General features: G+C 46.8%; 1 protein-coding gene across 1 annotated transcript; it reads right to left on the bottom strand.

Moving 5' to 3' along the window:
• Positions 1 to 1,464: 1,464 nt before the first annotated feature.
• On the bottom strand, positions 1,465 to 26,072 carry TNFRSF1A (TNF receptor superfamily member 1A). The gene is made up of 10 exons (XM_006132912.5): positions 25,890 to 26,072; positions 9,455 to 9,629; positions 8,924 to 9,052; positions 8,446 to 8,592; positions 6,206 to 6,287; positions 5,869 to 5,957; positions 5,572 to 5,694; positions 4,886 to 4,932; positions 3,423 to 3,573; positions 1,465 to 2,884 (listed from the first exon to the last, which is right to left on the bottom strand). The coding sequence occupies exons 1-10, from the start codon at positions 25,926 to 25,928 to the stop codon at positions 2,616 to 2,618; spliced, it is 1,251 nt and encodes a 416-aa protein (XP_006132974.3). The 5' UTR covers positions 25,929 to 26,072; the 3' UTR covers positions 1,465 to 2,615.

Below are 26,072 nucleotides of genomic sequence, written 5' to 3'. Positions count from 1 at the left end.
AAGCATTTTCTCTCTCCTGCCCCCCCTTCCTACCTCCACAGAGCATCACATCCCTCTTGCACACCCCATCCTTCCAGTTTCCCTTCCCCCCGACTCTCCATCATCATTGCCCACCTACTTTTCCTGTCCTAACTTTCCTGCAACTATAAAGCTCAACAACTCTATGAATCTGACTAAAGAACTTTACTCCTGGTGAAACATATTTGATTCTTATAAACCATTTCAGCTCTCACCTTTTCTTCTTATAAATAAACCTTTTGGCTACATCTACACTGGCAGCTTCTTGCGCAAGAATGCTTTTGCGGAAGAGTTCTTGTGCAAAAACTCTTCCACAAGAGAGCGTCTACACTGCCACATACTTTTGCGCAAGAGCATCCATGGCAGTGTAGACTCTCTTTTCCGCAAGAAAGCTCTGATGGCCATTTTAACCATAGGGGCTTCTTGCACAAGACATTCATGTTGCCTGTCTACACTGGCCTCTTCTGAAAGAGCTCTTGCCAATGTAGACACAGCCTTATAGTAAATGAAACAATGATTTCACACCACCATAGCTCTTCTGGGTGATGTTGATTACTAATTTGGTTCCTGAACTACTGAGGTCTAAGTATCACTGCTGTAGACACTGTTGCTTACACTGAGTATTGCTGCCTTTCACTAACCATCCCACAATGCCCCACACTGACAATTGGTGCAAGCCACTCTTGGTGAGGACACAAGAAGCATAGTGTGGATGTGTAAAACAGATTTAATTACTGCCATGGCTGTACATCTATGTAACTTAGGTAGACTTAATTTAGTAGTGGAGACTTGCCCTAAGTGAAGTTATTTGATTAAAAGAACTAACTCCAAGTGAGAAGAGTAAGCAGGGCTAGCAAATAGAAGGTTGGAATAGTATTTAGGAGATCTGGGTTTTATTGATATGCTGCCTCTGACCTGTGTAGTAACAAACAAGTTATTTCACTTCAGTGTCATGTGTTTCTCCAACTGTAAAGTAGTAATAATAACAACAACCTTCTTTGTAAAGTACTTGCAGAAATGTGCTAAATGAGAGCACATCATTTTTATACTAGCTGTGAATCAAATGTGGATCTTAATGTTAACTATGGAAGAGCTGCCATTTCATTATAATTCTTCCCTGTGCTTAATCAAGGGTATTTTACTATTAACTATTGTTTGCAAGTTCACTAAGATTTGCTAGCACTTGAATAAATTAACCCTCCAAATGTCTTGAGACCTCCATTCATGCTCACATTCAAGTCTTTTCCCCAGCCATATTTCCTCCAACTCCCCCAAGTCTTTGGGACAGTTGGATTCTATGTGCAAAAGAAGAGCTCCTTGATTCCATAAAGCCAATGTTCCATCTCTGGCTGTGGCCCATGCTGGTTGCTTCTGGGGCACCCCCCTGCTCATATCTCTCCCAGTTATATTCAAGAAAGGAGGAAATGGACAAATGCAGACTGGAGACAGGGTTACAAATTGGCTTTTATTTCAGAGTATTTAGTGTATTTACAAGAGTTTAAAGAAAATCTTCCTGGCCCTCTGGCCCTGACAGAGAACCCACATTCACAAGGTGTGAGGATAATTTGAGCTCTTAGCTATACACACACACCTCACAAGGGCTAACACTTGGAAGACTGTAACAGGTATAAAGAGCTGTGTGGGCAATATCACTCAGTAACTCCAATTTTGGGGCAATTCGTAAGTTGGAGACTGAGAAGTAGTGTGAAATTGTTCAGAAGTTCCTAACAAAATATATACAAGCATCTTTGCAGTAAAATCAGATTCAGCAAATCATCCAAAGGCAGACATGATGACACGAGGCCACAGTTATACATGCCTGCCTTGCCTGAGTGTAAGCAGAGATGTGCAGATGCACTCACGCCACCATATGTGCATGCAGTTTTCTGTTCCCAACCAGTCATTCATGTATGCACACAGGCAAGTACATTCAAAACCACATTCGCGCCCATTCATGCAAACTTGCAGGTGTGCACACCTGCTCTTGTCCACACACACACACACACACACACACACACACAGTGACACAAATACATGTACATTGTTAATGCTCTTTTACATATGTTTTTAGGTACAGAAAAGAACTACAGAAATAGCACCAACCATCTCACCTGGCCCATCAGCACCTGAGAAACCCTCTTATTCCCTTCAACCACTAGAGGAACAGGAAGTTCTTCCCCTCTTTCTTGTGGGAGCACCATCCAACACCTAAATGCCTATGCCCAGGCCTCAGTCAGTGATCCCTTTCCAGAGCTAGGAGACTGGATTCCGTGTTATGGGTCGACTGCCATGTTTTGGTCACAGAATCAGTCTGTTCCATTCATTAGCAGGCACTCCCCCCGTGGCATTTGCTGTAGGACTCTCTCTTGGTCTGGAGGCATAATTGACTTTGTGGTTCATTGAAAAGTGATCCATAATCATCTACGAGCATCACTGGCTGCCAGTCAACAAATATAACAGAGGGGTGGGGAATAGAGGTGGAAAGAAACACAAAAGAGTGGATTAGAATCCTCCCTGAAGAGGAGGCACAGAGCTAGAGAAGGGGGCACTAAAGCAGAGGGGGTTAGAGCTGGCTGTGAAGGAGGTAAAAATGGAAGTTAGGGCTGCCTAGACAATGCCTCCTGAACAGCCTCACTGCAACCACTCAGTTCCATCTGGTTGAGGACATAGCTGATGCGTTCAACTGTAGCACCATGGCCCATCTGCAGCCTCCACTGTCGCAGCATCTCATACTGGGCATCCCGCACCCGCCGCTGCTCCAGCTCAATTCGCTCAATCTCGTAGTCACTCAGCCCCAAACGTCGCACAAATTCCTTCCACCGAGACGGCAGCACGTGGTCAGCCACAGTATAGAGAACAGCAGGATCTGTGCAAGACAAACAAGGGGATGTCAGCAGCAGAGTCTGGGAAAGGGGATGCAAACAGTACCAGTGGAACATCAGAAACGTGAAGCACATCCCCCAGATCAGGTTTTGCACCGCTCTGAGCAATCACACAGACATGTGTCATATCTGGCTCTGAGCCTATATCTAGAAATGAATATGGGGAACCCTGGATGCTTGTTCACAGGCATGGTCTTGTGTACGCGTGAACCCATACGGCAGGTCATTCTTGTAAATATGCTTTTACTGTATCATTGCCATGCATTCACACAGCAAAGTATAGCATCAAAATAAGCCTGTCAATATGTGATCATATGCAACAGGCTGCTCTTAGCTAGCCTCATGCAAACATCTATGCATGTGAACTCATATGATCAAGTCTGTTTGGGTACAGAGCTGAAACTGACACAGAGTTTTCCTCATGCACATATGCACGCTGGTGCACATGCACATGCACATGCACTTCCCACTCCCACCTTCCTATGCACAGATAAATCCTGTTTCAGGGGGAGCAGCACTTACTGTCTGGGAGTTGAGTCTTTCCAGCAGGTCTGACACAATCGGGTAGCTCGTGTGCAACCATTGAACTTGGTGCAGCATTGACAGCCCACATTGCTTCAAGCTGGGGTGGTTGTGGAGAAAGGATGGCAGCTATCTGCTCATTTATCTCAACCTGGGAGAAACATATATTTACTCTGGAATCACCATCAGGGCAGCCCAACAGTCCCTGTATCTCAGGGGAACAGCTGACTGCACATCAAACAGATTAAAGAGAAGTGTGGATCGGGGACCCAGGAGTTAATACTTATGTTCTTATGATTCCACCCCCCCCACACACACACTATCTGAGCGGATGGGGTGGAATATGTCATACCTGCAGAGCATGAGTGGTTAATCTTTATTTTGAAATGAAAAAACAAGGATACAGGAGGAAATATCTACAGAACAAAGTTCTAGGAGCCCAGCACAGGGCCCTTAGAGATCTCAAATGAGTTCCAGAGGGGGAAGGGACAGTACCTCTTTGTACAGTCTTGAGGAGACACCAGCTGGGATACTGCGCTCAGTTCTGAGCTCCTTAATCCCAGGAAAGCAGTGACAATCGGAGAACTCAAAGAAATGCCTTAGAAATGCTCAAGGGGCAGAAGAGATCAAGTTCTGAAGAGAAAGTCAATGAGCTAAATTTGCCAGGCTTAGCCAAGCTAGGCATAAAGGATGGATGTGTGTAAATAAGGATAGGGTGGAACATGAGACCCATGTACAAGTGTCTAAGAAGCATGAATCCTGAGCGAGAGAGAAGAGAACAAGGCAAGATGAAGGCTGGGGACAGGAACTCAGGAACTATCCCCCCAGTAGGCAGGGTCTGTCAAAGTGAGAAGTTGTCTCCTTGGCTACGTCTAGTTTGGCATGATTTTCCGCAAATGCTTTTAACAGAAAAGTTTTTCCGTTAAAAGCATTTGCAGAAAAGAGCATCTAGATTGGCACGGACGCTTTTCCGCAAAAGCACTTTTTGCGGAAAAGCATCCGTGCCAATCTAGACGCAGTTTTGCGCAAGAAAGCCCCAATCGCCATTTTTGCCATCGGGGCTTTTTTGAGCAGAACAGTTTTTAGCTGTCTACAGTGGCCCTTTTGCGCAAAAGCATTTCCGGAAAAGAGCTTTTGCCCAAACAGGCGCGTGAAAGTATTTGCGCAAGAAGCACTGATTTTGTACATTACAAAGTCAGTGCTCTTGTGCAAAATCAAGCGGCCAGTGTAGACAGCTGGCAAGTTTTTCCGCAAAAGCAGTTGCTTTTGCGGAAAAACTTGCCAATCTACACACAGCCCTTATGTATAGGGCCCAGTGTCCCAGTGCTCAAGACATTCAGAAGTACAAACTCTGAGAACATGCTGAGGGGAAGAATATTGCTCAGGGCTACAGGCAGGCAGAATGAATGGGACTGAGAGGAATGATAATCTGAAGGCAGAGGGGAGGTTTCTGCACTGAGTACCTTGCTTGTTCCAGATACCGGCTCCTTTGTTGGCTGCTGCGTCGAAACTGAAAAAAGGAGAAATTTTGTTTACTTCTTCTGCTCAAAGATAAACAGGAAAAGCTGCTCAAGCTCCTGGGTGCCTCCACTGTTCTGACTTCACTTGAAGGATTGTGGTGAAATGCACAAGTCCCAGCAATGAGCCTATGTGAGGGAGTCTCGTCACAGCATGAGTGTGGATGTAAGACTGTAAGAACAGCCAAGATCAACAAGGAGCTCATCTACCCTGGCATGCAGCTCCATCCTTGCACTAGACCAGTGTTTCTCAACCTTTTTTTTTTTTTTATAAAGTACCCCTTTTTCACACACACACAAAAAATTATAAGTATCACCAGCACCTATAGTGCTCAGACACACAAATTTTTCTCCATTGCAACATATTTGTTTAAACAACTTAATCATAGCCGGGCGGGCGATGACATTTTTGGGTGTAAAGTACAAAAATAAAGCGCTGTCACACTTAAAAATTCAGTTTTCTCCAAATTTCCGTTGTGTTGACGTTCCCCCCAGACTTCTCTCAAGTCCCCCTAAGGGTACTCGTACCACTGATTGAGTCACATTGCACTAGACCAGAGCAGTGGGATGCTGAGCCCTGTGTCTCCTCTCCCCCCGCCTGCCAGCATCACCACAGAGAACACTGTACTCACCACAGGAGTAGAAAATAAGAGAGGACCCTTTTTGACAGTATTTCTTGATCAATTTAACTGCAATGACCGCTCCAAGGCTAGTTGCAAACACCACGACGAGGCCGATGAGTAAGAGGGTATGACCTAGATAAGGGAGAGAGGACAAGTGAGTACAGAAGGAAGGAGAGAAGGTGGGGGTAACGACAGTATCAAGACAGGGAAGGGGACATGTGAAGAGGGGGATAGGAGTGAAGGCAGGAAGTCTGGTGATGGGGTTGGTAATGAAAGCAGACGTAAATGTTGCAGAAATGCCAATACCCTGAGTTCTCCAGTTCTCATCTGTCACTGTGGGGGAAATTGGTGGTCTCTGTATTGCACCACAGTCCTTACATTCTTCTTCACTGCAGCTGAAAGAGAGAAGCAGAAAGCTGAGCAGTGTGGAGAGCAAAGGCACAATATATCAAGTATTCCCAGGGACTGCCCCATTTCAAAACCCCTTGCAAATCTCCATGATGATAGTACCAGGGGAAAGCCTGGGCCTGGAAGATGTTATTCCATATACCCCAGAAGGTAGCTAATGGAGTGACACTGAGGGGAGTTTGCACTCAGCTTTCACTGTTGCCCAAGTAAGGGGAGCACAGGAGCAAGAACCAACCTGCTGCAAGGTTTGCAGTTATTATGTTTGTTCAGGAAGAATCCATGGTGACATACACAGAACGTGTCACTGTTCTGTGTACCTGTAGAGAAAAGAGGGAAAACATCAGCCCTCGGGGAGACGAAGGAGAAAGAAAATCTCTCAGGTGGGGAGAAGATCATCTTTCTTTGGGATTGGAGAAATTGCTTTCAGGAAGGTGAATCACTCTATGGCATCTTTGGTGGGTGGAGATGAAAGCAGGTGTAACACTACCATAGATGGTGGTTGGGGAAAACTGTTCCAGAGCAGGGAATTACTCTCTGGCACAGGACAGAGGGAAACTGCTCCAGCGTAGAAGAGACTGGGCTGAAGGATAAAAACCTGAGAGGCTGCGTCTAGACTGGCATGATTTCGCGCAAATACTTTTAACAGAAAAGTTTTTCCATTAAAAGTATTTGTGCAAGAGAGCGTCTATACTGGCATGTGCCTTTGTGCAAAAGATTTGCTTTTGCGCAAAAGCATCCATGCCAGTATAGACGCTCTCTTGCGCAAGAAAGCTCCGATGGCCATTGTAGCCATCAGGCTTTCTTGCGCAAGAAATTAACTTGGCTGTCTACACTGGCCCTCTTGCACAAGAATACTTGCGCAAGAGGGCTTATCCCTGAGCGGGAGCGTCGGAGTATTTGCGCAAGAACCACTGATTTTGTACAGTACAAAGTCAGTGTTCTTGTGCAAATACTCGCGGCCAGTGTAGACAGGCAGCAAGATTTTGCGCAAAAGCAGCTGCTTTTACGCAAAATCTTGCCAATCAAGACACACCCAGAGGGTGCATAAGAAAAAAAAAATCATTGAGCAAACGGATGTGAGGGAGGAAGAAAAAAAAAATGGCTCCAGAACAGCAAGCAGTATGGAAGGCGAAATTACTGGCAAGTGTGGGATGTCACGTATGGGTGGGCAATATCTGTAAAGAAAATTGCTCTAGTGCAGTTGTGAGAAAAGCTGCTCAAGAGGAAGTCACATCATTTGAGATGTGGGAGGGAGGAAACCGGCAAGGGTGGAGAGAGGCAAGCCTCACTTAAGGAAAGGAGAGAAAATGGCTCCAAACCACACAAGAGGGTGGAGAATAGTTCTAAGTCAGAGGAGAGGGAAGGAAACTGCTCAAGTGCCGGGGAAGTCACTCTAGGGCAAGCCTATGAGTGTGTGTGAGAGAGAAATGGGAAGGAGCAGAGCAGAAAAGGGGTCTCAACTAAGGGACAGGAAAACTCATGCCAAAGGAAATGTGAGATGTGGAAGGGGAAAGTTGCCAAGGAGAGGAAGATGAGCTTTAAAACAAATGGGTAGGAAGCTGTCAAAAAAGAAGGAAAACAGACTACAGAGCAAAAGGGATGGAGGAGGAAATCAGTCTCTCTCAGGAGGGAGATGGTGCAGGTCTAAAGCCTGGTCTACTTTAGAAAATTAGGCTGGTTTAACTACATCAGTCGGGGATGTGAAAAATCCACACCCCCTGAACAGCACAGTTGATCTAACCCAAGTCTCTGTGTAGATAGCACTAGACCAAGGGAAGAATTCTTCCATCCACCTAGCTACCATAAACCTTCAGTCTCTCCATAACAAGGAGAGGGGTATGGAAAAGTCACTCCCAGATCAGGGAGAGGCTGGAGGAAAGAAGCGCCCCAGGGCAAGGGAGAAGGTAATCAATCAAGGGCAGGAGAAGCAGAGAAGAAAGTGATTCTAGAATCTAGACCAATGTAGGAGGTCACACTTCCAGGGCAGGGGAGGTGTAAAGCTGCTCCAAAGGAAATAGTGTTTGCGAGAGTAGAGCGTATCCTTCCAGATTTTGCTGACAGCGGTGGGAAGACATTGCTTCAGAGCAGCAAGGGGGAGGTATCTACAACAGAGCGGAAGGAAAAAGGTGTTCCAAGGCAGATAGGACTTGCTCCAGAACAGCCAGGGTGGGAGGAGGCAGAGATGAGAGGAATTAATGTAAAGCAGAACATTTCTCCTGGGTATAGGGAGAAGGGGAAATTTCACTCTGTGGGACAGAAGAGAGATCAAAACTGTGAAAGGAAAGCAAGAATTGCACTGAGGCAAGCAGGAGTAGGGAAGACTGTTACAGCACTGGAGAAGGTGAAAGGCATTCCTGGACTGAGCAAAATAGGGTAGGAGGGAAGAAACAAGAAATTGCTGCAGGAGGGAAATCACTCTGGGGCAGGAGATATGGCTCTCCAAGGATACATGGGTGAGAGGAGTGTCACACTTACATTTGTGCCTGATGGTCCCATTGTTGCATAGGCTACAGTTCCTACATTGGAATAAAGTTTTGGCTGAACTCTTATACTGATTATCTGGACAACCACACACTGTATCCTTCTTTTCCGTGCACTCAGACAGTGTTATCTGGTTCAGTTCTAACAGGAAACAGAGAAAGAGAGGGACAGAGATGATTCCACCCTCTTCCCGCACTGGGTCCTCTTCATGATGGCAGCACAAGCCCACAACAGGCATCATCAACCTTTGCTTTCTTCCAACTAAGAGCTAGTACCAAAGAGCCTGACAATTACTTCCTTTGAGCTCTTGTCCTCATCAAGACTCCACCGCACTGTTTGCCATCACCATTGTCCCTTTCCCCCCACTGTTCCGCTCTATCCTCATTCCCCAGCACCACATCCACTCCAGCCTTTGCTATCTCTCCACCACCACCCATATCCCCCATCCTCATTCCCCCTGGGTGAAACTCACCTGAACGGCACCGTTGGCAACTATGGCATTTCCTAATAGTGTTATCCGTAGCCGTGTACGTGCCCACCGGACATCGCATGCAGATAGGCGCAAGATGGCCTGGCTTACAGTCTTCTGCCAAATATGTCCCTGAAACAGAATCACTTAATAGGCATCTGACAAGGAAAGAGAGATATTCTGCAGGGAAAATGAGAGGCAGGGAAAATGCAGGGGAGAGCGGTACCCATAGCCGAGAGGCTGCTCTAGCTATCAGCAAACTAGACAATTGTCTAGGGTGGCAGCTTTTGGAGTAGTATATAAAATGAAAGTGCAGGAAAATGGTATGTTTTCTTAGCTCCAGGAGGAAATGCACTCCCCAGGATGAGAGGGTAAGGGGAAAGGAGATCTCACAATTAAGAGTATGTGTCTCCTTTAGTCCTGAATGGGGCACTCTCATCAGAGACAGCCAAAGAACAAGAGATACTTGGGATCCAGGAAACAGGAAAGTATCTGTGGCCTTAATAGTAATGACTCACTGTTACAGTATTTTACCTGCGTGGCATCTCATGCAGCAGTGGGTCCTGTTTGGATGTACATACTCTCCCAGCTGACATTCTGGCTCCCTCCTCTTTCTCCCCACGGATATCCCATGGATTTGCAGGGTATCTGGGTTTGAGGCAACTCCCAGACATTCCTCGGCCCACACCCAGATCAGGATTTGAATGAGCTGGAAAGGGAAAAGACCACTGTGAGAAAACATTTCCTCAGGTAGAATTCACAGCTGACCCAAGCACCAACCAGACATGACAATGAGACTGTAGCTAGCTTGGCTTCCCAGTGAGGTTCCTCCTCCTCCATGTTAGTGGGCGGCCACTCTGCCCCACTACACTGTGGCTACGTCTACACTGGCCCCTTTTCCGAAAGGGGCATGTTAATTTCAGAGATCGTAATAGGGAAATCCGCAGGGGATTTAAATATCCCCCGCGGCATTTAAATAAAAACGTCCACCGCTTTTTTCCGGCTTTTAGAAAAGCCGGAAAAGAGCGTCTACACTGGCCCCGATCCTCCGGAAAAAGCGCCCTTTTCCGGAGGATCTTATTCCTACTTTGAAGTAGGAATAAGATCCTCCGGAAAAGGGCGCTTTTTCCGGAGGATCGGGGCCAGTGTAACGCTCTTTTCCGGCTTTTCTAAAAACCGGAAAAAAGTTCCTACTTTGAAGTAGGAATAAGATCCTCCGGAAAAGGGCGCTTTTTCCGGAGGATCGGGGCCAGTGTAGACGCTCTTTTCCGGCTTTTCTAAAAGCCGGAAAAAAGCGGCGGACATTTTTATTTAAATGCCACGGGGGATATTTAAATCCCCCGCGGATTTCCCTATTACGATCTCTGAAATTAACATGCCCCTTTCGGAAAAGGGGCCAGTGTAGATGAGCCCTGTCTCTTTCAGCCAAGCCCCACGTCCATGTCCGACCTTCCTTCAGGCGGGTGGCACAATACAAAGTTTGCTTATATATATAGGCCCGGCCCTGGTTCAGGGTGGGCGGCAAGCCAACAAAGACCATTTTGGGTATAGGCCAAGCCCTGGTTCAGGGCGTGGCAACAGATAAACCCAGTTAGTTTATAAGGAAAGGCCAGTCCCTCGCTCAGGGTGTGGCTAGGGTTGCCAGATGGTTGAAAAAAAAATACTGTTGAAGGAAAAAAAGGGGGGGGAGTGGGGAGAAGAGACCAAAGTTGTTGAGCAAAAAAAAGGACTCCGACACCATTTTGTGCCAGTAGCCTTGCAGAACCAGGTAAGCATGGGGGCTGGGGCTGGGGGTGTTGGGAGCCAGGAGGGGCTTGAGGCGGGGAAAAGGCAAGTTGCTTCTCAGTTTAAATCTCTGTGGTAATCACAGGGATAGGATCACTGCTAGGGTTACCAGGTAGTCATTAAAAAAAAAAAATACTGGACACACTTCATGGGGGAAGGACCAGCCGGGAGGGGACCGGTGCTGGCCGGAAAGAGGGGGGGGGGAAGCCAGGAAACAGAACTAACGGGGGGGCAACAGGGCTGGCCGAAGGAGATGGGGGGGCAGACAAGAAGCAGGGGTGGGGGTGGGGTGTCAGGCAGAATGGGGCTGGCTGCTGGATATCGGGGGAGGGTGGCCGGCGGGGGCAGAGCTGGGCGGGGGAGCTCAGGAGGAGGGGAGAACTGGCCGCCGAAGCAGTGCTGGCCGGGGAAGATCCGAAGCAGGAACTGGCCAGCGGGACGCAGAGCTGGCAGTGGGGGCGGGAGGGAGGGCCGCAGAGAGGGACTGGCCAGGGAAGATCCAGAGCAGGAACTGGCCAGCGGGACGCAGAGCTGGTGGAGGGGGCAGGGGAACGAATCAGCAGGGAGCTTTTTCGGCAGATCCTGTATCCTCATTTTTTGAGGAGTTCAGGAGTACAGGAATGAGGAGTACAGAAACTGCCAAAAAAGCTCCCTGCTGTCAGCAGAACCATGGCTACACTTTACTTTCACTTTCGACACTGAGCCTGATCAGCACAGCATCCGAACATGAGTATGTAAATGAAACCCAGGATATTTAAATCCTGGGCTCACTGCTGAAGTGCTCGATTTGCATCCCTCTGTCGGCAGACGGATGCAGTCTAGACGTAGCCCTGTGTTTTCCTGACTTTTTTGGTTGTTTTTTGTTTTTCTTATTTCTTGTTCTAAGTTGTAGGTCTAATGGTTGTCAAGCCTAGGCAAACCGCGGGCTTTAATAATGTTTATTAATTGTCCAGGATTTGATACTAGCCTGCTCATTTTACACTGTTTCTGCTGGTTTCTTGTTACTGAGACGGGAGGAAATATTACCTGTCACCTGCACCTCATCTCCAAACCAGTTTGCCAACCTGACCTATCCATGGATCAGGCTCTCACCAGCCTAGAAAGCTTCAGAGAAATCTAACAAATAACATTATAACAATCCACTTCTCTCTAATTTTATAACAGTATCCACCCTCTGTTTATTTTAATATTTTTGTTTTCTGGTTGGTTGGTTGGTTGGTTGGTTGGTTGGTTAAGTTACTTGAACAAAATAATTTATAAAGCTGTGAGCTGAGAATATTTTTGGCTGCAGTCTAACTAGTTTTTGCATCAGTTAAGAAAAGTTTTATTTTCTTTCCTTATTTAAAAACTTTTGTACTTCATATGTTACCTCATGCAAAGTGTATTGAGAAGTTAAGCCCTGGGTTGTGAGAAAAGAAAGGAAATCCTATGTGAAAGCTTTTAGATGTATAATTCACTGAAAAGTTAACTATATATTTTGGTGGCCTATATCTGCATAAGGAGTTAAGTAACATTTTTTTCTTGTAACTGAGGTGGGCTGATTTCTCAATGATAAGTAAGCTGTGAGAATGTACTACTTCTGCTTTGCTTTGGTGAAATTGTTTCGATCCTTTTATAAGGATCTTTGTAGTGTTATGAGTACAACATTTCCCCAAATTACCCATGAAGTGATTACTACTAGCTGCAAAGACACAAATTTTTTTCTGCCGTGAGAAGTCTAACAAAAGTGAAAGCTAAACAAACAAAGATAATCTATAAAGTTGATACCAGTGTTGTGGTTGTGGGTTTAGGAAAAGATGAGCATAAAAAGGTGTCTGTTACATCTGTATCCTATACTATTTCCCTTTCAAAAGTTAGACAGTTGTGAGAGAAAGTTACACATGTGAAAGCCATTCAAGACTATGGAAATAGTAGGAAAATTAAATTCTGGCAAACAGGAGAACCTCTGCTCTCCAAGACTGTCAGAGAGCTATGCATCATATATATAGTAGCGCAATGTCTGAGAGTCTGTAACGCTGTAGCGTTACAGTCTTGCCTCTGGGGGGCGCTCTTGCCTCCCGCCGTGGTGCTCGGCTGAGTTCTGAGCCACTCAGCCGGGCCGTGGCGGGGGAGCAAGCGGCGGCAAGTGGCTGCTTGGGGTCCGCAGTCCCCATGCAGCACCCTTGTGCTGTATGGGGAGCGCGGACTCCAAACGGCCACATCCCGCCGCATGCTCTGCTGAGGTGGCCGGGCCAAGTGGCACGGAACTCAGTCGAGCGCCACGATGGGAGGGGAAGGGGAGTGGGGCGGTGACGTACACGACCAGGGAGCGGGACCCAGCCGTATATGTTACCGTCCCGCCCCCCTTCTCCTCCTGCCATGGCGCTCGGCTGAGTTCTGCGCTGCTCAGCCAGGCTGCCACGGGGGAGCCCAAACGGCCGCTTGCTCTCCCGCGGCGGCCCAGCCGAGCGGCGCAAAACTCAGCCAAGCGCCAAAGCAGGAGGGGAAGGAGGGCAGGGCGGTGACGTACATGGCCCCGCCCTCTGGTTGTGTACGTCACCACCCCGCCCCTTCCCCTCCTGCCTTGGCGCTTGGCTGAGTGCAAACTCAGCCGGGCCACCGCGGGGAAGCCCAAACGGTCACTTGCGCCGCTTGCTCTTTCGCGGTGGCCCGGCTAAGCGGCGCAGAACTCAGCCGAGCGCCATGACGGGAGGGGAAGGGGGCAGAGCGGTGACGTACACGGTGTACGTCACTGGGGTAGGGTGTAAAAAAAAACGGACACCTTTGATCGGGGGCAGGAGGGGGGAGGGACCGGCTGGGAGAGGAGCGGGGCTGGTTGCGGGGGGGAAACATGGCTGGGGGGGTAAGAGGCAGTGTACCTGGCCAGGGGAGAATGGGGGAGGGGCGGCCAGCGGAAAGCAAAACTGATTGGGGGTTGGGGTCGGAGGCTGCGGGGCTGGCCGATGGGAAGCAAAGCTGGTCGGGGATGGGAGTTGGGGGCAGCGAAGCTGGCCGTGGGAAATCAGGAGGAGGAACTGGCTGGCGGGGGGGCGGGGAGAGGGAATTGGCCAACGGGGAGCCGGACTCACCCGGGCGCGTGCAGATCCCAGGGTGCTGCCCGCCCCGCTCATGCATCCCCGACAGAGATGGAGGAGAGTGGAGAGAGAGTGAGAGGTAGGAGAAGGAGAAGAGAAAGGGAGAGTGAGAGGCAGGAGGGGGAGAAGAGAAGGAAAGAGACGGAGAGAGAGAGGCAGAAGGCGGAGGAGAGCTGAGAGAGAGAGGGGGAGGCAGTAGGAGGAGGAGGAGGAAGAGAGAGACGGAGCGAGAGACCCCTGCTCTGTCCTCATTCCCGCCCTTCTCCCAAACTGCTTCCCCTGAGCAATGCGGTCCAGATGATTAGTGGGTGGGAAGGGAGAGGTTAGCACAGGCCTGGTGCTGAAAGCAGGAGGTGGACCCACCACTACACTCACTGGCAACAGTGGGAAGTGGAGTGACTCAGCCCTAGTCCACTCTGCTTCCACAACTACCAGCCATGTCGCTCCTCTTCTCACCACCAGTGAATGTGGGGACAGTCCCATAGCTTCCCCAAGCTATCTCCCTGAGGGATGCTGGTGGAGCAGGCTGGGGCCAGGTTGCTCTGCTTCTTGTCATTGCTTGTAAGTGCAGCCTGACCAGGGGCATGCCTCCCACAGCTCTTGCATCCACAGCCCTTGAGCTCAGCCCAGTGTGTGGGGGGCGGGGAAGGGGAGAGGAGGGTGCATAGGGCACCAGAGCTGCTAGGGGCAGCCCTGGGTATATGATATATTGAACCAGGCTGTTGGTGCTTCAAGGTCACTGGTCTGACCTAGGCACAAGTCCAAAGATGTTTACAAGAGGGGCTTCAAAATTCTTTTCAAATCAGCACAGCAAGCTAGAAAGATGCAGCTTGCAACAGGCCATATTGGAGTGCTGAGGTCCACCAGGGACCCAAAGAAGCTAAAGAGAGGTGGTTGAGAAGGGAAAGCACAGAGGGCCCTGTGTCTTATGCCCACATTATCTGTGGCAAAGATAATCATGAATTGAACTTTTTAGCCATTCATAGTACACATGACACATAGCAACTGGACTGCTTTGGCACTCATCCGCTTTCAAGAAGGACAGTTGCTATTAATCAACTCATATGGAGGCAGGATAGCTTCCACAGTTCCAAGGGTAAGCTAGTTAGACACAAGAACTGATTGCAACTGACAAATAGTTTAAGAATGTGGCTTAATTACTTGCTGAAAAGAAATGGGAAGATGGTCTGATAATAATAAAGGTGATTTTCTAGCCAAAGAAGAAGCTTTCAGCAAGATACCATGGAAACTTATAAACTTGAACAAAGTATAAATAAAGTACATAGAGTAAATGTAGGAAATACTAGAAAACCCAGGCCAAGAATATGAAACACCAAGTCATGCAAGTTGATTAAGCTGATACCAAATATTCAGGCATAACAAAGAGACCGGCTAATACATTTTATGACTAGAACTGTTAAGTGATTAAAAAAACCTTAATCACGATTAATCGCGCAATTAAAAAATTTAATCACAGTTAATCATGTGTGCTGCCCCCAGTGCAGCAGCGCTGTGGAAGCCTGGGATAAGCTGGAGTCCTCAACTAACGCCAGGATCAGTGCAGATGCCTCTCTGAAATGCAGCAGCGGTGTTTCAAAGGGGCAGCACTGTGGGACCCCAGGGTCAGCTGGAGAACCCGGCTCTGTGCAGTGCTGCCCCTTTGAAGTGCCAGAGAGAAACTTCAAAGGGACAGTGGAACACGGAACCAGGGATCAGCTGGAGTGCCCAGCTGATCCCCAGCTCCACATTGTGCTGCCCCTTTGAAGTGCCACCCCAGCTCAAAGGGACAGCGCTGCAGGGAGCCCAGGGTCAGCTGGGAACTCCAGCTGATTCCAGGCTCCTAATGCACTGCTCCTTTTGAAGTGCCAGAGTCACACTTCAAAGGGGCAGTGCAGCATTAATGCCTGTGATTAACGCATTCGCTTTTTTAACACGTTAATCCTGCCCTGTGTTAATTGCAGGCGTTAACACAGATAATTGACCGCCCTATTTATTACTGATCAATATCTGAGGAATAATCAAGAACTATAAACCAAAGATGACCCAAAACTAATTACCTAGCCTTTTTAAAAGACTTTTACACACACAAAAATACCATAAGTATTTCCAAAGAACTATTAAGAACTTTTGTTAATATATATCCATGATGATTTCTACAGAAGTAGCAATTTAGGAATCCATGATAGCTAACCAAGCAGTGAAGCAACCAGCATCCTGGCAATACGTCTGTGAGCTGCTTTGGAAGAGGATGTTATACACCATAAATAGCAATCCATCAGGACAAGGTGCAGACGTCCTTTGCAATCCACAGAACTTGTTTTTGATGGTCAGATTTACATGACTTCAGTGGACCCATTCCACAGTCCAAGACAGGATAAGTATATGCTAACTGACAACTGTTTGTTTACAAAATTGATAGAATTTATTCCCCACATCAAATGGTATTTCAAACCACCAAACCACAGCATGTGCTGGTGAATCATGTTTTTTGTCACTGAGGCTTGCTTTGGGGAACAGTCAGAAAGATGTTCAAGCTATGCTTCTGAGACCATGGCAGACATATGTAAAATACTGGGAATTAAACCCAAGCTTGCACATTATATACCAATTTATTTATCTAGCTAAGACCCTCTCAACTGTCCTGCATTTGCTATTCATCAAGGAGCCAGTTCTAGCTTCCTGTTCCACATTTTTGCCCTCTCATGTGGTTGTCTACCCCTACTGCAGTGCCTGTCAGCTGGGAGGGGGAGGGATAGCATCTATATATGCCCATCCCCTGTATGTGCTGGCGCTAACACAATGCATAGGCCTCACCCACCACAGCTATTGGCTGGTGCAGAGGGGCATTGAGAGCCCCAGGGCTGTCCTCGGCCTGACAAAATCCAAAGCTACCACCTCTGCAATTCACACTCACACATGCACTCCTGCCTAGCCTGAAAGTACTGTATTGTAAATGTCTGCAAGTAAAGGGACAAAAAGGATGAAGCGAATAAAGTGAGGAAGAAAACAAGAGAGAAGAAAAAGAGGGAGCAAATGGGGAAGAAAGTAAATGGTTGCAGAAGAGCATAGGGGCAGTTGGTGAAGGCAAGTCGGACATGGTATTAGAATTAGAAGACAGGGGCTAAAGGATAATCATCAGTTTGCTAAGTTTTTATTTCCTTTGGGAAGAAACATTTGAGTGATTATTTCAGGAGAAAACAAAATCTTACAACATAGATGATTTATTTACATGTAAAGAATAGGTAAGCTCACTCCCTCTAGTGTGTATTTTAATAGATCGTTCATCTGTGTGGCACAATTGTTTTTCCCCAAACATATTCATTCCAGTGTTTCTCCTCATCGAGATGAAAACAAACTATTAACACATTCTAATTATTTAAACTATTAAAATTAAATGCATATGATTAAAAACCAAAATAATCTTTCAAGTACTAATTTAAAAAAACTAGCATCTGTCATGTATTCACAACAGAACACAGGTATTTTTCCATATTTTGGTCATTCGACACGCATTTTGATGGCTCATGTCTAGGGATATGAATGGTTAACCAGTAAGCACCACCCTTACTGGATGATGCTTAATGATTATGGTTAACCGGTGGGCCGGAGCAGCCTCCGGCCTGCAGCAGGCTGCTCCAGCCCTGTGGGGCTCACCACAGGCCGGGGGAGCAGCCCCTTTGTGGTGAGCCCGGCCTGGCCAGAACAGCCTGCAACCCACCTCTGTCTAATTAATTAACCCATTAAACATAACATTTGACCAATTAACTGATTAACCAGGATTTTACATCCTTACTCATGTCACACACTAGCCAGTTTGAGAAGGAAAACTGATCATAACCATACTAAAGAATAGTGATAGAAATGTACCCGTGTTAGTCTGGTGTAGCTGAAACAAAAAACAGGACTATGTAGCACTTTAAAGACTAACAAGAAGGTTTAATAGATGATGAGCTTTCGTGGGACAGACCCACGAAGTTTTGATCTGAGGAAGTGGGTCTGGCCCACGAAAGCTCATCACCTATTAAACCATCTTGTTAGTCTTTAAAGTGCTACATAGTCCTGTTTTTTGTTTCATGCTAAAGAAGAGTTTGTGCAACCATCCAAGAAACTGGGATTTAAGATTTACTACAATTATTTTGTCTATTCATTCTCTACCAGTTAGGTTTATAGAATTTGTTCTTTTTGACCTCATTTTACGCCACATGGGAGTCCTACATCACATAGCTATCTGGAAAGATTAACAGAAATAAAACCTATTATGACAAAAAATATAAAATTGATGGTAAGAAATTTCATTTTAACTCCAGCCTAAAACAGGAAGGCCCAGAAACATTTTGATGCAAGGTCCCTATGAAATCAGAGAGAAAATGTTTCTGTAAAACATTTAAAGAACATCTAAAATCTCTAAAGGTCACCATTTCATATCTCCCCACTTAGAAGGATTTATTCCTTATCCTACTGATACAGACAGAGAAAATTATCAAAGCCAGTAAGTAAGGAAATTCACAATGAAGAAAGACGTTTGCATTGTTGTAGTAGTCATGTTGTTCCCAGGCAGGACTGTCGCTAGGATGGTGCAGATCCCGGAACCCCCACCATCACAGGCCCCGGCCCTACTCCACCCCAACTCCAAGTCCCTGCCCCGACTCCACCTCTTCCTCCCTGCTCTGCCCCTATTCTGTCCCATCCCTGCAAGCCTCTGCCCTCTGCTGTCCCGAGGCAGGATGTAGTGGGGTTAGTAGCACTGTTGCCAGCCCCTGCGCCACCCAGGCCCCACATCCCCTTGAAGCAGGGGCCCCACAAAGCACAGGGCCTGGGGCAACCATTCTGAACCATCCTATGGATATAGGGTTACCAGGTAGACCTCCCAAAAAAAACCAGACACACTTGATCGTGGGCGGGGGGGTGGGGAGGAGGGACCAGCCGGGAAGGGGGCGGGGCTGGCCGGGAGGAAGGGGGGCGGGAAGCAGAGCAGGGAGGGATCGGGGGCCGGATGGGGGGGGGGACGGAGGAAGGGGGAAGGGAAGCAGAGCTGGCGGGGGTGGTGCAGCCACTGGCCGCAGCCGGAGACCAACAGGCCGTGCCCCTGGCAGGCACTCCCTCTAGTTGCTAGTAGAAGCCGGGCAGGGGTGGGGGGAGTGGCTGGAACTCCCAGCCACTCCCCCTGCCCGGTTTCTGCATGCAACCAGAAGCTCCCAGCTGGGAGGCGGGGCCACGATTGGCACTGGGAGCCTCTGGTTTGTGCAGAAGCCGGGCGGGGGGAGTGACGGCTGCACGCGACCACAGGGCTCCCAGCGCCAATCGTGGCCCCCATTTCCCAGTCGCTCCCCCGCCAGGCTTCCGTCAGGTGCCCAGCCAGAAATTCAGAAAATACCAGACCTTGCACATGTCCTGTATTTTCTGAATTTTTCTACTGGACAGAGGGCGCAAACACTGGACTGTCCGGTAGAAAACGGGACACCTGGAAACCCTACAGGACAGCTCTGTCTAGGATATAAGAGATATAAGGTATATGAGGTAATTTTAGACCAACTTCTGTTGGTGAGAGAGAGAAGCTTTTGAGTTAAACAGAAGTGTTACACAATCTGAAGGATCTGAAGAGCAGCTCTGGATAGCTTCAAAGCTTGTCTTTCACCATCAGAATTTGGTCCAATAAAACACTGATTCTGAACCAAGATATGCATACCCCTAGGTCAGTGTTTCTCAAAGTGGTCCATGAAACCACTCTGAGAAACCTGCTAACTGGACACCGCAGTGTGTTTATTTACCAGCTCTGCAGCCATGGAGTCTTGCAGCTCCCATTGGCTCCAGTTAGCCATCTGCAGCCAAGGAGAACCACAGGAAGTGGTGTGGGCCAGGCCACCACTTCCCACGATTCTCCTTGACTGCAAACAGCAAACCAGAGCCCATCAGAGCCATGAGCCTCCGTGACTGGAGAGCTGGTAAATAAACACACCACAGCAGCCAGTTAACAGGAAAGTCAGAGTGTTTTCGCGGACCACTTTGATAAACACTGACCTAGGGGTACACGGTGGTCTTCCAGGGCATACACAATCTCATCTAGATATTTGCCTCATTGTATAAAAAGCTTCATAAAAAGCACTAGCAAAGTCAATATAAATTAAAATTTCATACAATGACTTTATACTGCTCTGTATGCTATGCACTGAATTGAAGTACAATATTTATATTCCAATTAATTTTATAATTATATGGTAAAAATGAGAAAGTAAGACTTTATGTATTAGTGTGCTGTGACACCTTTGTGTTTTTGTATCTAATTTTATAAGCAAGTAGATTTTAAGTGAGGTGAAACTTGGAAGTACACAAGACACTTTAAACTCCTGAAGAGGTACATTTGTCTATAAAGGTTTAGAGCCACTGCAGTAGGTGCAGTGGGGAGGGAGGGGGCAACTAATCAACTAGTCAACTATACCATAAGCAAAAGCTTATCGGATAGTCAACAAGTGCTTTTTTAGTTTAAAAAAAAAAAAGTGCTGACACTAGGGTTGCTGGATGGTTTAAAAAAAATGACCCCCCCCCCCCCCCCCCAAAAAAAAAGACGCCAGGGAAATTTGTCAAGCACGCAAAAAAAAAGGGGCAAGCACGGTCCAAAATGTGGTCACAGCCCCTTTAATTGTCGCATGTCCCAGGCAGGCCTCCATCTGTCATGCCGCAAGTGCTCCCAGGGTTGAGTGGGGGCTGTGCTGGGGGAGGAGGGGAGAAACAATGAGTGCTTCCAAAAAAAGGTGACGTCACAAAAAAAAAAAAAGCACTGGTCAACACACTAGTCGACCAGTTGCTTCCCCCCTTGCTGCCTCTATCAGAAAAAAGCAGTAAGGGGGGGGGGGAAGAGGAAGTGCTGGGGGGAGGGACACAGCAGTGACGTTTCAACTGGGGCTTTTGTACATTTCAAAGCTGAAGCACCCATGGAGCCCAAGGCCATCAGGGGACTCAGAGTCTCCAGCTGGCCCCAGGCTCCATGCAGCATTTCAATCTTTGAAATACACAAGAGCTTCTGCTGGAAATGCCATCAATTATTCAATTAATTGATTAATCTAATTTTAACATCCCTATATTGCAGTAAGAGATATTACTTCATCCACCTTGTCTCTCTAATGAAGAAAGATAGTGGATTAATACAATAATAATTACATGAGAAACAGAATGAATGAGGATTCATATGGTGTATTTATTTTATAGAAACACAAAGTTAAGCAACTCTTCAAAAATAGCAGCAGAAAGTCCTACACTAGGGGTATTTGAAGGAAATACTCAATATCCTAGAACAGACACTTATACAATAACGGTCATCTTTTTTGAATCTTGAGCACTGATCTCCCTGTGGAAAGGCAACTAGGTAAAATTAGTGACAACCATTTTTTGAAATGGAATCACAGACATCTGTCCCAAAAAGTATGGCCACTGTTACAGTCCAAGAGAGCAATCAGAGGAGATAAATACTATCACCCAAAAATTTCTGATCCCAAAGACTTGCTCCAAAAGCCATTCACTAGAATCAGTGATGCCAAGATAGTATGACAAGAAAGATATACAAAACAGGAAAATATCAGGCTAATAATGAATGTTTGTGGAAACTGAGGTAACACTGGATATCAGAGTATGCCTCAATATTGCTCTGCCTGATATTGTCTAAGGATAGCTGTTGCTGATTATAAAGCAGATTACAGGCAGTCCCTGGGTTACATGGATCCGACCTACATCAGATCCCTACTTACAAACGGAGTGAGGCAACCCCGCACTAGTTGCTTCCCCCCAGCAGACCAGGGAGACGGGAAGCTAGCGCCCCCCCCTCCAGCAGACCAGGGAGACAAGGAGCGGCTTTTCTCAGCAGACACCTCAGCTTGAGAATAAAGACTGAGGGAAGTGAGGTGTGGGAGAATAAAACTGAGCTCTGGAAAAATGTTTGGCTAGAGTTTCCCCTATAATATGTACCAGTTCTGACTTACATACAAATTCAACTTAAGAACAAACCTACAGTCCCTATCTTGTATGTAACCCGGGGACTGCCTGTACTCTAAACTGGGAAGATGCTTTCCTTCCAGTCACACTTGTGGAGGAGAAGTAGTCTGTATCTTAACTCTTTATTTCCTGTTTTTCAGAGTACATGAACTCAGCATTCTGGAAGGCCACAAGTTAGCATGGGGTAACCTTAACTCTGCATTAAAGCTTTTTTTGGCAGTAAAGTAACAGTGTACTGTATCCAATGTAGATTTTAATGCAAACAGGATACAAATTCTTATTGCTAGAGATGCTAGCACAATTACAAACAAACATTTGTGCTCTAGAACAAATATTTGTGTAGCCTCTGCATTAGAATTTAAGTTAGTGCTAAATAATGTTAAAACTAAACATTCAAGTGTAAACAAATGTGCACAAATGCGGTAGCTTTTATACTATAAATACAGCACATGATGCTACTAGAGTCTTTTGGGAGGAGGGGAAATTCAAGTTCATCTGCAGACCCATCTGCTTATGCCCCTCCACTTTTAGATTAAGTTTATTCCACTGGCTGCAAGCTAGTTTCTCTGTGCTTGATGTTGGTAAATTTATTTGGTGAATGCAAGGTGACTATATCACAAATCTGTTGACGTGTGGTGTTTTTCCATTGCCACAAGTCACACAATTATATGAGAACCTCAACTTTCTTTAAAAAAAAAAAAAAAGGGAAGTTACTCTCAGAATTGCAGAGAAAAAGCTTGAAAATGTGACTCAGTGTTCCCTAAAGAATTAAAAAATCCAGAAACAAGTAAAAAATCCAAATTATATGCTTTAATAAGAACTTATCCCTGGAGCCCATTCCTCCGTGTACTCAGCCCTCTGCCCAAACATGGCGTTAGTGAGTGCTGTACTGCGTGGAGAACCAGGGGTGATTGAGAAGGAAGCAGTCTCTCCTTTAAGTACTAATTCTCCTATATGGGAATTAGGGGTTACATTCCACTTAACTCTTCCATCAGTAAGGCACAGATTCTCCAGCCTGCATAGGAGAGGAGAGGGTCCTTTCTTTCTGACTGATGCCAGTAAATGAGGAGTTAAAATCTCCAGGATGACTGGCAAGTCTAGAAAGCAGCTCCAATTCCTGTAAATCCAACCTCTTGCTGAGTCAGAGACAGATTAGGGAGGCAGCTCACTAAGAATGAATGGTTTTTCCTGTGCCAGAGAGTCAGAGACATTACCTGGGGCCCTGGGGAGAGAACACTAGACTGACACAGTAATCCTTGAAGTCATTGAATACTGATATCTGCCATGATAGAACTATTAAACTTTTATGATTCTGACTAGTGTCAGGTGATTGGGATTAATAAATAAAGTTTAGTTTTGTAATAGTACAGAGTCTAGTAATTGATTACTTGCTTCCCCTCCCACCCACTTCTGTATGAGAGGCAGCAAGTGGAGGGAAACAGAAGCCAGTGCAAATTGTATCGACTACATTATCAGTCAGTTACCTGCCTTTTAACTTTCCTACCACACAAAGCCTCCTTGACACTCCAAGGCTCACCCACACCACTCCTACTCCAGAAACAATCCTAAGACTTCAAGAATCCGTTCTGGAGACTTAACACAGATATCAGAAACACCTGTTTGATTCTTTGTACACTATCTTTAGGGATAAATAAAAATAAATAAATCTGCTTAAAATCGGCTTACTTTCTCTATGGCCATTATTTACTCTATATTAGTCATCTGTTTTTTCACTCCACTAAAAAGGTGTGTACTTAATTTTTAGCACATATGATTAATTTTTTTTCCTCTTTTAAGAATGCAAATTGATTTTTATAGTTATTTTGGCATTTCTGTTTAATGATCACAATTATGCCGGGGACCCACTAACACTGACTCTAACATTACTATCAGACTGGGAACCTCACTTATTTTCATACACATTTTAAGTTATTTTCCAGATATAACTAAAAATGCAGATTGCAAATAAATGATCTTCATCTGCAGTAAGGAGTCTAAAGCTATGTGTTTAGCTTTTTTTTTTTAAATAAAAACTGGCACTACAAAGGTGAGTACAAGCTACATTTGCATGCTAGAAGGGTACTATTATTTGTCTGTGCCACTTTAAATAATTAATGACAAAGCACAATAGGATAATAAAAGTGATGATAATGACTCCAGCCAGGACAGGTTATAAGCTTTAGAACTCACTACTCAAAGAATTAAAAATAAGCATGAGAGAAATAAAACTATGAAATTCGCAGACTTGTCAAAAACTAACAACAGTACTTAAATCCTTGACAAATTTTGTAAGAAGAAAATACAGACAATATATGTACATTGTGCATTTCAACGGGAAATATCAAGACATAAAATTATAATAATAATACAAGTGTGTTAAAGTGTGTGCGTGCATTGGGGGAGTGTATGTGGGAAACTGTGTTAGCATAGGAGTGGGGGTGTTGAGGAGCATGGTGAGGGGGAGACTGTGTGTGTCTGAGCTGAAAGCCATTCATTCAGGAGACTGAATGCTTGTATTATACAGCAGTAGCTGCAGCTCCCACTTCTGAGCCTGAGGCACTAGCACAGACAGGCTCCCTTTCTCTCCCCCATCCCAGCTCAGCAGAGACCCACTCGGTTATGGTTATCTCTAGCATCAGGTGAGCTCACCTGGCTCCATGCAAGCCATGAATCAGCTTCCAAAAGAAAAGAAGACTACCAGGGCTACAGTGGCAGGCTGGGTGCCCAGCTCTGAGAGGAGTGCCTAAGGAAAATTTTAGGATAGCTATAGCCACAGGTAAGCTCTCCCCTAGCACCTCTCTATTGGGAAAACTATAATGGTGCAAAACTTGTGGGGGAGGGAGCAAGAATCCTCCTCCCTAAATGGTGCCCCTGGGAATGGGAGAGACACAGGAGATTACTGACAGGAATCACAACACAACATCCTTTATCAAAATTTGTGGAACTGTGGAGTATTGGCTAAGTAGATAGTGGGAGGACTGGAGGAGTATGGCATTTGCAGAAAGCAGAGATGTGCAGGAGTGTGGAAGTGGCAGGGAAACTTCAGGAGAAGCAATTGCCTTGATTGCTGGTTCAAGTGTTACTTCCTGTGGTAAGATAGTGGGAGAAAGCAACCTCAGGTTGCATCAATCCAAGTAGGCTAACCTTCACTCTCCCTTGAGTAAGGGAACCTCAGCAGCACACATGCAAGCTCTAGGTCTGCCATCACTTATCAGGTGAGTGCAGGTTATTGTAGCTGCGTTGGTCCCAGGATATTAGAGACAAAGTGGATGAGATAACAGTTTTTACATAACCAGTTTATGTTGGTGAAAAAGACAAGCTTTCAAGCTGAACAGAGCTCTTCCTCAGGTGTAGGAAAGGTAGAAGAGCTCTGTGTGGCTCACACATCTGTCTCTCAGCAACAGAGAAAAAAGTATTACCTCAACAACCTTGTCTCTCTATAGAACTCATCAAGTTCAACAACAAAGAGGTCCAGGAAATGTGGTTGTGGGTTGCATCCCCTCCTGAGGCATCCTCATTGGGGGTACAGCTGGGGCCCAGGCCAGCTGGGGTGGGACAGGAAGGGAGCACAGCCAAACTCTACTCCTGGCCCCGGGGCCTTAGCTGCCATGCCTGTGCCCCACGAGAAGGGGCCCTGCCACTCTGAGTTCGTCCCCTGCCAAGTCTCCGCTCCTGGCCCCAGCCTCCTCTCCCTTACGGAGCCGCACCCGCCCTCTTCCCGGAGCCATGGTCTGTGCTCCCAGTCCCGGGGGGGGGAGGGGGGCAAACAGGGATGGGGGGGCACGAAGGAAAAAGCGTGGGATAGGGGACCACTGTTCTAGGGACTGGCACCAGCGGAGACAGCAGCTCCCCAGAGGAGGCAGATATCAGTCCAGTAACAGCATTTCTACAGAGCGGGGAAAGGAGACCTGCCGAGTGGAAGGGACTCGCCAGAAGAGACATCAGAAACTCAGGGGGCCTAACTCCCACTCTCCTCCCACCAGACCCAGCTACACAACCCAGGAGACTTGGCTCCCAGTCAGCAGCCAGAGCCCGCACCACTCCCAGCCCCGCGCTCGCATTAACCCGCACCTCCAGCCTGGGGACTGACGATTGGAATCAGACACTCGGCCCCAAGTGACACTCACCGTAGCCACCACCGCAGGGGAAGGCTCCCGTCGGGCCATGGTTTTGTGGTCTCCTACGTCCCCATGATAGGACCTTCTCCCCCAGAGAAGTCCCCCAAGGCCAGGGGCTCTAGCACCAAGAGACCGAACACAAACTGAAACTAACAAGTTCTGCAACTTCCTGCCAGCAAAGGGCGAGAAAGC

Source organism: Pelodiscus sinensis, chromosome 1, assembly GCF_052426305.1.
Source record: "Pelodiscus sinensis isolate ZL-2025 chromosome 1, ASM5242630v1, whole genome shotgun sequence".
In the NCBI taxonomy this organism is placed as follows: Eukaryota; Metazoa; Chordata; order Testudines; family Trionychidae; genus Pelodiscus; species Pelodiscus sinensis.
Note: the sequence above shows the minus strand (reverse complement) of the source record. Positions and strands in the feature narration are given on the sequence as shown.

What these genes read in the sequence shown, in the direction of transcription:
- TNFRSF1A (XM_006132912.5), bottom strand. Translation starts at nt 25,928, where the DNA reads ATGGCCCGACGGGAGCCTTCCCCTGCGGTGGTGGCTACG. An exon ending in CTGCATGAGATGCCACGCAG is followed by an intron (nt 9,053 to 9,454) that starts GTAAAATACTGT and finishes ATTCTGTTTCAG; the next exon opens with GGACATATTTGGCAGAAGAC. An exon ending in AACTGCAAACCTTGCAGCAG is followed by an intron (nt 5,958 to 6,205) that starts GTTGGTTCTTGC and finishes TCTCTCTTTCAG; the next exon opens with CTGCAGTGAAGAAGAATGTA.